This window comes from Diabrotica virgifera, chromosome 10, assembly GCF_917563875.1.
Source record: "Diabrotica virgifera virgifera chromosome 10, PGI_DIABVI_V3a".
Taxonomy (NCBI): Eukaryota; Metazoa; Arthropoda; class Insecta; order Coleoptera; family Chrysomelidae; genus Diabrotica; species Diabrotica virgifera.
In genome coordinates, this window is record NC_065452.1 from 70985519 (window position 1) to 70998580 (window position 13062).

The window sequence follows — 13062 nt, forward strand, 5'->3', positions numbered from 1 at the left end:
CCGACATCGTTGTCAAAATACAAAATGTTCATTATTATTATTTTATTTATTAAATATTATTTATTTAAATATTATTTAATATTTATTTTTTTATTATTAATATTTATGCATATTATTACCTGTAAATAATATTTCTTCTGATTGTTAATTGTAAAGGATAGGAAAATTACCTTTTATTTTATTTTCTTTTAGAATCAGCCGAGAGAAGTGGTCTACAAAAAACCAGGAATGAAACAGAATATGTGGCTACAAAAAGCAAAAGAAAGGTTTACAAAGCAAATGTGACAAATTTTTTTATAATATTTAGAAATGTCAGTAAATTACATTAAAAAAATGTATGAAAAGATTTTTTGCAATAAAAATGTTTATATTTATCAAGGATGTATTATTTGGTATGGCCACATATCGTCAGTGATGTGACAATACCTCCTATCTGTTTTTTCATGAGATTTGTAAGATAGACTAAAAACTTGTTTGAGCCACCTCCTGTTTTCATATATTTTTTGACTTGTTTTGCAGTAAATTCAACTATCTATTTACTACAAAACATGTCAGAACTTACGTATGAAAACAGAAGGTGACCTTAAAAAATGTTTTTCGTCTCCTACAAACCTCATGAAAAAACATATAGGAGGTATTGTCACATCACTGACGATATATTTCAGAGAATGTCTAAAAAATATACTGTGAATGTTCAAAGAACGTTCGTAGACATTCATGGAATGTTCCAACAAGACATTCAGTCTAAAAAATATACTGTGAATGTCCAAAGAACATACATGGAATGTTCCAACAAGACATTCAGTCTAAAAAATATACTGTGAATGTCCAAAGAACATTCGTAGACATTCATGGAATGTTCCAACAGAACATTCCAAGAATATTTAAAATGCTGACACAGCACTTTCCTGGGACTTTCCAGGGACATTCGTGTGCATTTGGGGACATTCCAGGAATGCTTTGAATGTCCTGTGAGTACCTTCTAGGAACATTCCTGGAATGTTTTGTGTTATTAGGGCAGTTGTGCCTTTTATCACTTTGAGGAAAAAACTGACAGAAAATTTATTTTACCAAAGGAAGCTTCCATATACACTGCAGAATTAACAGCAATAGTGCAGTAGACAAACTTAAAAATGTAAAAAATAAATAGATCAGTTAATCATATTGAAGCAAAAATCCTGTATTTACATAATGAGATACACATAAAAAATAAAGTCGTTATATATCTATGGGTAAAGGGACACGCAGGTATAACATGTAATGAAATGGTGGATGCCTTAGCAAAAACAGCCTCAACATCAGGAGAACAACTAAATCTTAAACTACCCCCGTCCCATTTATTCTTAAATCAAAGAAACAAAATAAATGAAAAGTGGCAAAACCTATACAGTGCCTCAACAACCGGAACAAACTTTCGTAAACATCAGCAAAGAATCCCCAGAAAACCATGGTTTCACAAAATACCAAACAGAAACTTTATCGCCACAATAAATCGAATACGTGCTAACCATGCACTAACACCTTATTATAAGCACAAAATGAAAATTACAGACGATCCACTTTGTAGTTGTGGTAAAATGGGTACATTGGTACATGTTTTACCTGAATGTCCAATAAATAATGTAAACATTAATAAACTATATAAAAACTTAATTCACTACAAGATAAACCTTCCAATAGACCTAAATTGTATTATTTTTTCAGGAAATAATGATATCCTTTATGTACTTCATCAACACATCATAAACTGTAAACTAAAATTGTAAAATTACTGTACAACCAATTTTGTAAGCAATTCTGCGAAAGAAACCAAATGTAAAGCATTATATGAAAAAAAGGTGATTACAAAAAAAAATTAATAAACCCTTATCAAAAAAGTATTATAAATATAATTATATATATAAAAAAATAAACAAATAAATAAAAAACAAAGAAATAAAAAAAAACAAACACACAAAGAGGGCTTTAAACCTCCGAGGTATTGAACAGGGTTGATGCCCTAGCGCTGTGAAAAAAAAAATTAAACACCTTACTAATGCTACATATTACTAACAAAACAAATGAATACATCATGCTCAAGTTTGATAGTATGAAACATTTTACACAAATTAATTATTCAATCTAACATAGTCTGGCTAATTGGTTCTCACAAAAGCCATAAATTCCACGAAAAAAAAGATCATAAGAAACATTTCGTACTGGCAAGGGCAAGGAACTGGCGTATTCATCCAGGAGATTGCGGCATGAAAAGGAACACCATCTATCCTCGGCTAGTGAAGCTTTTACCAACAAGCTGGCACCAAAATATTCAGGACCCTAAACAGTAACATTAGTTATAGTACCAGTAATGGTAAAACGGAAACTATTTGGTAGTGGCAAACGCAAACAGGTGAGGGCACATGTCAAAGACTTAAAACCATGGTATGCCTCCGAACAGTCGCTATCCTCACCTCAGACAAACATTATTTTGTAGTAGCGAATTTTAAAAACAAAGCTTAGTTCAGTCAAAAGTTAACCATGGAAAACATTCTAAAATTCCAGAAGATATGAGCCTACTGAGAACACCACAGGCCTGGGCTGCCAGTCACGCCAGGAAAGGAGGCGGAATGCATCCTTCTGAGGTTCAAGCAGTTTCGGTATACCATCTCCACCAATGAAGCGCCACTCGTCTAACGAGTCTTACACACCGACAGGATCCGAAGCCGCAACAATGATGACCCCTGGAGAGGCACGACCTGAACACTATTCCAACTTAACGGAGATCGCACCAAAACAACTGACCGCGAAGAGAACAAAGAAATTACGAGTAGTTACAGGAAAATTAAGATTAAATTTCCACGTAGGGTGGATGGGCTCATGCCACGAAAAAAATTATGATAAACTTTTCCCAAAGAGAAGGGGCTGTAACGCTGGCCTTTCTGTGTACCACACCCCAGCAACAACCTACCACACCATCGATGCGCGCTAGAGATGGAATACCGGGGAAAAATATAAAATGCCGTGAAGAACGTAGGCAACTAAGTTCTATCTGGTAAGAGCGTCTACCACCGGGTCTCTGAGTACTGATCAGAGGCCACCGTTCTTTTCCCCGTACCAGCGACTGAATATTGGTCCATCGCATCTGTACTTCGCCTGGGTCTAGTATTGATCGTTCGCTTCCGTCACACCTCTCGTCAAGGCTGAGTATTGAGGGGCCGTTCCCACGGTTTTTGGGTATTGACCGAAGATCGTCATTTGCCTCACCCATCTGAGTGGCGCAATTTATTTTTCACCCGTATCAACATCGGATCGCAGCCTCATCGATTTTATTTACTTTTATTTTTTGTATTGTGTAGAAGTAAATTTTATTTTTGTTATTTATTCGAATATACATATATTTATTTAAATTTGCGTTTTACTGAATCTGGAGTCTAATAGAGCTACTGGTGACCAAATAAAAAAACGGTTTATATATGTTTTTTAATATTTACAAACGACTTATAAACATTTTTATTATAAAAACTCACTAGAATAAATAGAACACTCAAACTATTTATTAAATCTACCACAAAAAATGCACCGCACCAACAAAACTGTTTAATCAGACATGAATCTCTTAGAGCACCCATGGGATGTAATAAAATAATCAGTTCTGAGTTCGATGCCTGCTTTTACGAATTTTCGAAAACTTGTTAAATGAGAAAATATTCCTCAAAAAACCATTCACAAAAACACATGTTCCTTTTTGTTGTTTTTCAGTATATTTCATACATTTGTTACAGTTACTTATTTACAATATTCTGTTGATGCATTATTTTGTGAAAAAGCTTAGTCACTAAAATAAAAAATATAAAATTACTAACCTATATGAAACAATATCAAAAAATCTTAGGATGCAATAAAACATTCAGTTAGGCATTGCATGTTTGCTTGGATGAATATAAGCTTCCAAGAAACTATCACTTGCCAATACTGTAAGAATTAAAGAACCAGGAACATTACATTTGACACAATTTAAGTAGTCATGGAATATTTCTGAAGGGTCCTATATTTCAACTTTAATTCACCATAAAAAATCAGATATGAGACTCACTGGGCATCCTTGGGATGCAATAAAGCAAGTAGGTCGTGCCATGCACACTTTTATAAATATTAGATATCTTTCGAAACCTCTGATGAACGCAAAAGTCATGTCGGCGTTCCGGAAGAGCAATGACGTAACTGTAAATTTGGTCAATTCCTGTTTATTGGGTAATTAACTTCTAAAATACTGTATACAGATACAAAAAACTCAGAATTGTAACTATGTGCTGAGAAATTACAGGGTAGTTGTGTCGTTATTGAAATATGCGCCATTTTAGACCTTGTTATGACGCAACTGTAGATAGGGTTGAAAATGGGGGATTAAATTAAGATAATGAAATTCGAACTAATGGGGATGAAAATATAAGCCATCGTTGTAAGAATAAACGCCATACCGATTTTTGCTTTTTGCAGTTACTTCATTCTTCTTCCGGACCGGCGATATGAAGTATTGTAACTAACAATTGCGATTTTTATCACATAAATTCATGTTTTAACATGAACACAATACCGCTTTAACATTATTCAGCGAATTCTTTTAGTGATTCAATGATACGTTTTGCCGAAAATGACATTTAATCTGATAAACTTTTTTTTATAATAAATTACTTATATTTTTGATTGATCCCGCCATTTTATGCATAAAAGAAGTCGCTAAAAGTAATATCAATAACTGGTAATATCATAAATATCAAACATACAAGACAAATGTCATTTTACAAATTTACTTGAGAACTACTTGAATAAGATTTGAAGAATTTTTTTATAGATGTCTGCCCAGGAAGTTGTTTTTTCTTTGCACCTCCGTCTGTAGTTTCCAATTTTCGCTTCCTTGGTTGAGCCTACAGAATAAAATTAATTGACATTAATAACAATAAAGAAACAAAATTAAATAATTAAATGGAATATGTAGTGAAATAAAGTCAAGCCTCATCTAAGCTTTAAAGAGAAGAAGGGAAATCTGCATACAGACATCTGTGACCCAGGTGTTGAGTTCGTAATACCCAAGCGAAGTTGTACCAGGATGAAATGCCCGAAGTGATTAGACCGTTTACACTTCTCCCCGTTATGACTCCAAGACACGGTCGGTGGCCAACTAAAAATATCTCCTCTGTCACTCCAGACATCAGTACGGAACCGCCGGTTAAGGCATCTCTCCTGATGTCCTGCTATGACCCGGTTCTTCTTCCTCCTTCCTTACTTTCATCGGGAAAGCCACACCCACTCGAACCACCAAAGACTTTCAACCCCTGTCTTAGTGAGGCTGCCATCTCCTCTCTCATGCCCTCCCCTTTCAGTCCGCGATAGTCCGAACCCCACAGTGATGTTACTCGCTCGTTTTATAACTCAGCTTCGAGTTAACTCTCCTTTATTTCTTTAAGGAAGCGGCTCCCTGATAAATTTGTGGATCTCTATCCACCACCACTCATCTCTAATCATGTTGTCCACCATTTATCTGACCGAATCAAACATTCTTACACTCTCATTCAACGCTCAACACTCACGCTCCAACATCGTGTGTATCATAGTATGAGAAAGACCACCTGAAGCTGCGGAAGCAGCCATGACCTGTGAGCATTTGCGTCAGGTAATAATCCAGCTGCCTATGTCCACAGTACACCCAGCTTCGAGATTAGTGACTTCATCCACTCCACCACATCAAGTCTTGCCTCCCACTCTTCCTGACAGTGGTCTATTGAAACTAATGTCTCGGCTAGTCTTTTCCCAGCCAGCCTCAACACAGCCATATACCACCCACAGAGCGGCATCTGACACAGTCCTGTAGGTACATGGTGTCTTAAAGTACCATACTGTCTCTCAGAGACAAGCTTCCAGACCTCACAATCATCTCTTCGATATGTACAGGGTTATTCACTATATTTTGACCCCGTTAACTGCTTTATTTACAGAATTAGAAAAAAATGTTACATACAAAAGTTATTCGATTTTTAAAATATGATTTTTGACATATATAAAATACTAGTGACGTCATCCATCTGGGCGTGATGACGTAATCGACTATTTTTTTAAATGAGAATAGGGGTCGTGTGCTAGCTCATTTGAAAGGTAATTAAATTCTCTATTCAGTAATATAAACTTTAAAATAATTATTTATACAGGGTGTCCAAAAATTTTTTTCTTTAATTAAATTAATTGACACAAAAAGAAGAATGTATGTGATTTATTTAATTTAAAATACATTCTACTGCTGTCAGAAAACAGAAATAAATGTTTATTGAACAAATAAACATTACTTTTCACTTAAATTCAATGTTCAAACTGCCAAGAGGCAGATGGGTGGCAGCTTGAACATTGAATTTAAGTGAAAAGTAATGTTTATCTGTTTAATATACATTTATTTCTGTTTTCTGATAACAGTAGAATGTATTTTGAATTAAATAAATTACATACATTCTTCTTTTTGTGTCAATTAATTTAATTAAAAAATTTTTGTTTTGGACACCCTGTATAAGTAATCATGTTAATATTTATATTACTGAATAGGGAATTGAATAACCTTTCAAATGAGCTAGCACTCGACCCCTATTCCCATTTTAAAAAATAGGCGATTACGTCATAACGCCCAAATTGATGACGTCACTAGTACGATATATATGTCACAAAAAGCATAATTTAAAAATCGAATAACTTTTGTATTTAACATTTTTTCTAATTCTGTAAATAAAGCAGTTTACAGGGGGTCAAAATATAGTGAATAACCCTGTACACGCATCAATCTTTCATATAACTTTCCGATGCAAGGAAGAAAAGGCAAATAGGCAGGATCACGAGCCTCGAGATTCTAGGATCCGGAAACCACTGCTCGGCAAGAAGAATATTCATGTGTTCCAGCAACTACGCTGGCTCCAAACGGACCAGACGTACAACCGCCTCAGGCGGGACACCATCTAGACTGGAGCTCTAAGATACTTAAGGTAGCCCACTGCCGCAGCTAGTTAAAACTACGTAAAAGGAACCCCACGCACATCACTCCTGTCACACAGGCCCGTCCTGAGCTCTTGTAGAAGTTCGGCATATGTTTTGTTCTTCGTCTTCTCTACAATCACCACTCCAGTTCTCATCTTGGGCTTAATCACTCTCGCCTCTTTACCGCACTTTCCGAACACTACAAGCTTGAAGTCTTTGAACGCTCACACCACAAGCTTCCTCGACACCTCGGTTCATAGAGTTTTAAGTCCAACACTTGTCCTCCCACAATTTTCCATCCTCTCTCCCTTTTCAAGGATGAGCTTGTATATGCACTTTTCTGTACACACCGTTACCCATCCTCCCACACTCTAGAACATTATTCCTACTCCGGGTATGCCGATCATGCCGGCATCTGTCGTGTCAGCGGTTATTGCCACGGCCACATCACTAGCGGCTTCGAGGGGACCAGCCTCATACATACTTGGCCTCTCGAAGAGCACCTCCAATCATTCTTCACTAAATCCATAGTAACCTTAAACTCATCCCAACCCTTTCGAATTTCACTATTCTCATTCATCTGGAGGTCATTAGACACTGTAACCTGCACATCTACATTCCTTTTATTTTACCTCCGAGGAGAGACACGTCTGTTTATGCCCCTTAGCTACACACTTCCCTGGTGCCTCCCTTTCACTATGCCCCTGTCTTCTGGATAAAGAGAGGAGTTATCCGGCACGGGATATCTCCCCTTCCAACCCGCAGAACAGGTCTGCGTTTGAAACACTCACTGCTTGAGTTTCACACTTGCTTGATGTTGACTTTCTTCAATCGCAATAAATCCTCCAACTCTGTCTTCAACCGGAAATCTCCCTCTCAACCGTATAGAGGCTGGCAGATGCCTCGGCTCTTTTAGCGACTCCGCTATCCTCTTCTTCGCACTCTTCACCTAGAACCAGGCGAACTATTGCCAGCATCGTCTAAAATCACCGATGCCGTAGAACGTTCTAACCCAGAGCTCGCTCTAACCTCTCCTCTCACTCTCTCCCCTACAATACCAATCCAATAGAGCAGCGAATCTCAATCTGTGGTACATGTACCACTATGATACATATCTTTATTTGCGGTGGTACACAAAACGCAAAAACAGCCAAAATAAATTAGCACCACGGTTACAGTTAATTAGATTACCTAGCTAGGTAGGTATTTCAGTTAGGTGGTAGCAAAAATAATAAAAAGTATTTTGTGGTACATGACTCAAAAAGTTTAAGAACCACTGCAATAGAGTCAACTAAAAAAAGCCTTTTTAGTCATGATACTATACATTTTTTGTTATTTTTATAACTTACTTCTTATAGACAAGCTACATAAAGTATAATATGGTATTTGCCAAAATAAACAGTACCGAAATAAGAGGGCTGGGAAATTACGCATGCCAGCTGCATTTATCATATTTGGCATACTTGTCATTAGCTGTCAACTTGACATTACGTTATGGTTAAAATCTTTGTCATTATGGTTCTTTCTACCGAAGAAAAAGATTTTTTAGTAGAACATAAATTTCCGCTCATACGGAGTTGGACGGAATAATGGCCCATGTTTAAAATAAGTGTCAGAAAGATATCAACGTTGGAATAATTTTTCGTCGCACAGATTTCGAGTATCCACCTCATTCACTAGATTTAACACCACCTGATGCCTACATTTGGGGTATGATGAAGAATTCCATATTTCGCTCGCAAAATCCGCCAGAAACTGTTGGAGAACTACAGCACAGAATAATAACTTAATTTCAACATTTGTAGCAACCACTTTTCTTAAATATGTTTAACGATCTTCACAAACGTTATGAAGCTTGTTTGTAACGCCATGGTGCACATTTTGAAAATATGTATGTAAAAACCAATTCATAAATAATTTTTTTATATTCCGTACTGTTTATTTTGGCGGATACTGTATATACTGTATAACTGCAGAAGGAATTATCAACAGTAGGTAGAAATTTCTTACCTTAGAAGTTGAAGGACTAAAATCCGTTACAATTATAGATGAAACTGAAATTTGCTTATCTGCAATATGAATTTCAGCAAGTGAATCATTCAAAAAATTGTTAGGTTGATTTTCTATATTTTCAGTATTCTCTGTAGCTTGAACAATTTCTGGAATTGAGTTATCAGAGCCTTGAGTTAAGCCTTTAAGTTCATCAGAGCTCTCCGATTCTTGTTTAGTTTCACGATATTCTGTGTTATTTGAAGACGATGCAGTTGAAAAGTATCGACTTTGAATACTCACATTGAGGTTTTCAGTCTCAACACTTTCAGTCATTGCAAATTTGCTTATTTTTTTCATGAATGGATTCTTTACTAGAACAGGGGAACTGCGACCATCTTCGTTACTACTTCCATCTGAACTATCTGCATCACTCATCTTTCTTTTTAGGCTTAAAACATTTATTTCACTTTTAATTCTTTTATCAGCTTCTTCCATCAGTTCATCTTCAACCTTAGATTGTTGTATAGATGTAGTGAGGGTTGCCATTACATTGAACTTAAAAGAACTAAATTTCCCTTCCAGTTTTTTATCAATATTTCTTGTAACAGTACAAAAGCCTGTTACAGCAGCAATATTACTTGTTGTAGTAGCATTTTGCGGATTTTGTAGAGTCCTTGGATCAATTTCATGCCATATACTACCCTTTTCCTAAAAAATAAAATGATTTTCAAATATCCAGTGTATTCCAAAACCGAAAACAAATACCGTATCGTATGTATATGTTACTGTGAAAGTCAGAAATTGGTGTGTGTCGACATTAACCAGTGAATGTCTGTACATACATATCAAATGCCTTGGCCATTTATAAATATTTATAAAGACCGAACATTTATCAATATTGTAATAGTTTCGACTATAACTACTATTGTTGAGTATCACCACACGAGTATCTCGACAAATGCAAAAGTTTCACCGAATGTCGGAAATAAGCGGTTGTAACTAGTTTTTAATGGTTTATGGGTGGCGTGTTACATTTGCGTGTTACGCAAGGTTTAGAAGGGCGTGCTAAGTTGATTTTATATTCTTCTTCTTCTGGTTCCTATCCGTTTCGGATGTTGATTTTATATTAGACATTATATCTGTGTTCAATGGCTACTGCAGTAAATCTTTATCAGTTTTTTAATTATATGCCCCATTGAAAGTAAACGAGAAGACAATTGTTTCTATTTTTCTCAAGAAAGATACTCTAAAATAGTGTCGAAAGTGAATTCTGCTAAAAATAAGTGCAGTACACCTCTGGACTACAGGCGTTTAAAACGTTTTGACATTTTAAAGGTTAATGATGATCACAGGTTAATTGTGCCATTAAAACCAGGAGAAACCAATATCCATGTTATGTTATAAAATGAAGAGTTGCTTGATATACTTTTCGACATTCACATAAGAACAGGCCATGGAGGAAGAACACCACTGCGTCGCGAAAAATCTACGCTAAACGCTGATGTCACATAAATTTGAAATGTTCTCTAGAAAATATAGAATATCATCTTTTCATGATCCTAGAATTTCATAAATTTGAAATGTTCTTTAGAAAATGCAGAAGATCATCTCATTCATGATCCTAGAATTTCATTAATATACAGGGTATCCAGAAACTCTACCGACAAACGAAGATTCTTCAGATAATTTTAAGACAATTTAGCTTAATTCGCCTAGTCCGAAAATGCTTCGTAAAGGAGCTAGAGCTCTTTGAAGATGGCTTCTTGTAATTAGTTTTTCTTAAATACCTCCAGAACGCTTCAATTTAGAAAAAATAAAATCGGTACGTATATTTATCTTCCAGAGATAAATCGATTCCATCCATTGCCAATTTCTAGTACCGATCATAGGCGTCCGTTTTGGGTAGGGCAACGGTTATTTTATCACATAACTTTTTTGTCTTTAACTTTTAGGCATTTTTGACACTGGATTATTAAATTGTGAGGTATTCTAGTACTAAAAGGTACTCTTAGTTTAAGTCCGTAGGACATACGGTTTTCTAGAAAAATCGAATTGAAAATTTTTCGTTTTTTGAATTTAAATAAAAATTTAAAAAAAATTCAAAAAAAAAACGGTGTATTTTATCAACTTAAAGCAAGAGTAACTTTTAGTACTAGAATACCTCATAACTTAATAATCTAGAGTCAAAAATGCTTAAAAATTAAAGACAAAAATGTTATGCGATAAAATAACCGTTGACCTACCCAAAACGGACGCATATGACCCGTACTAGAAATTTGCAGTTAATGAAATCGATTCATCTCTGAAATATAAATAAACGTACCAGTTTTCAGATTTCTAAATAGTTTTTTTTTGAAATTTTTTTTGGAAATTCAAAAAAAGAAAAATTTTCAAATCGATTTTTCTAGAAAACGGTGTATCCTATCGACCTAAAACAAGAGTACCTTTTAGTTGTAGAATATCTCACAATTTAATAATCCAGAGTCAAAAATGCTTAAAAATTAAAGATAAAAAAGTTATGCGATAAAAGATTTGTTGCCCTACCCAAAACGGACGCCTATGACTGGTACTAGAAATTCGCAATGCATGGAGTCGATTTATCTTGGAAGATAAATATGTGTACCAATTTTCGTTTTTCTCAATAGTAGCGTTCTGAAGTTATTTAAGAAAAACTACTTACAAGACGCCATCTTCAAAGAGCTCTAGCTCCTTTAGGAAGCATTTTCGGACTAGGTGAATTGGGTTAAAATATCTTAAAATTATCTGAGGAATCTCCTGTCTTCGTTTGTCGGTAGAGTTTCTGGACACCCTGTATATTCATTGGTTTCATAGAAATTACTGTGTTTCCCTACTTTTTCGCTACCCTGATTTTTTCACACACCAAAAAAGTATGATGAATGTCGACATTATAGTATATTTTAAAAAATATTATATTTAATCAATAATTCGAACATACGCCAAGAGACTTGGTGAATGTTGACATTCACTGGATTTCGGGCTTTCATAGTAACATTTATAACAAAACAGGGCAGAAAGAACTAAAAGTTAGGATATACATTGCTTAGTAAAATATGTTGGAACTGGTTGAGAGTAATGAGTCACCTTTAGAATCACCTATCACTCTGGTATTCTTGGTATCAAGTAGAAAATAAATAAAAAAATGTCTACCCTTACACATTTTGTGGTATCCCAGTTCGCTAAACGAGTTCCATCTGATGAGCTGATATTGCCTAGGGCCAATTCCAAAGCTTCTTTGTTATCAAAAAATGACCCAGCATTTTTGAGGTATTTGTCTGGGACATCTATAGGATTTGTAAGGTGAACTAATTGTTTTAAAAAAGGGTCAAACACAATTTGGTGTTTGAAGGTGGCTACAGCAGTCATGAAATTTTCTTTGTAATCATCTGTCACAACCAGTTGTGAAATTCTTAAGTATCTTGCCAGTTTTCCTAAAAACTAAAGTACAAAATAAAATTAGATACTTAGTGTTCAGCAGCTTAGTACATCAGCAGTGTACTATGAAGGCTTCTCTTTCTAATGTTGCTCTGCTATGGAAACTGATAAAGAAACAATAAATAAGAAAAAAAGGGTAAAAAGGGTTGTGAAGAGTCTATCAACTGATAATGAACATTTGACACAAAAGGACACCTTTACAATCTATGATGGATATTTATTTTTATTTCTAAACAAAGGTATGATAGACAACGCTAATGTAAAGTAGTAAAGCAGCTTACATACTTGGGAGTACAGATAACAGGATGGCAGCGAAGAGGTGGAAATACAGAAACGATAATGCTTGCTAACAAAGCATGTCACAGGTATTTCGATCCAAAAACATCCATAGAGAAGTAAAGTTCAAAGTATATAAAATTATCATACAACCAATAGCAACATACGGAGTAGAAACATGGATAATAACAGAAAAGAATAAACCTTTAACTACTTTTGAAAGAAAGATATCGAAAAGAATATTGGTACTCATCTGTGATAATGGTATGTGGAGAATAAGGTTAAAGCATGAGTTGTATGAATACATATTACCAAAACCCCTCAATAGCAAATTATGCAAAAATACAAAGA

The 13062-nt window shown here is 35.2% G+C and overlaps 1 protein-coding gene across 1 annotated transcript in view; it reads right to left on the reverse strand.

Moving 5' to 3' along the window:
* Window positions 1–3426: 3426 nt before the first annotated feature.
* The window catches only part of LOC114345679 (exonuclease 1), a 110722-nt gene continuing 101086 nt past the window's right edge, over window positions 3427–13062 (reverse strand). The window contains exons 4-6 of the mRNA XM_050663487.1: window positions 12157–12438; window positions 9001–9690; window positions 3427–4904 (exon numbers count right to left, since the gene is read on the reverse strand). Coding sequence (XP_050519444.1) covers window positions 4779–4904; window positions 9001–9690; window positions 12157–12438 — 1098 coding nt within the window. The 3' untranslated portion in view covers window positions 3427–4778. The remainder of the gene's footprint in view (window positions 4905–9000; window positions 9691–12156; window positions 12439–13062) is intronic.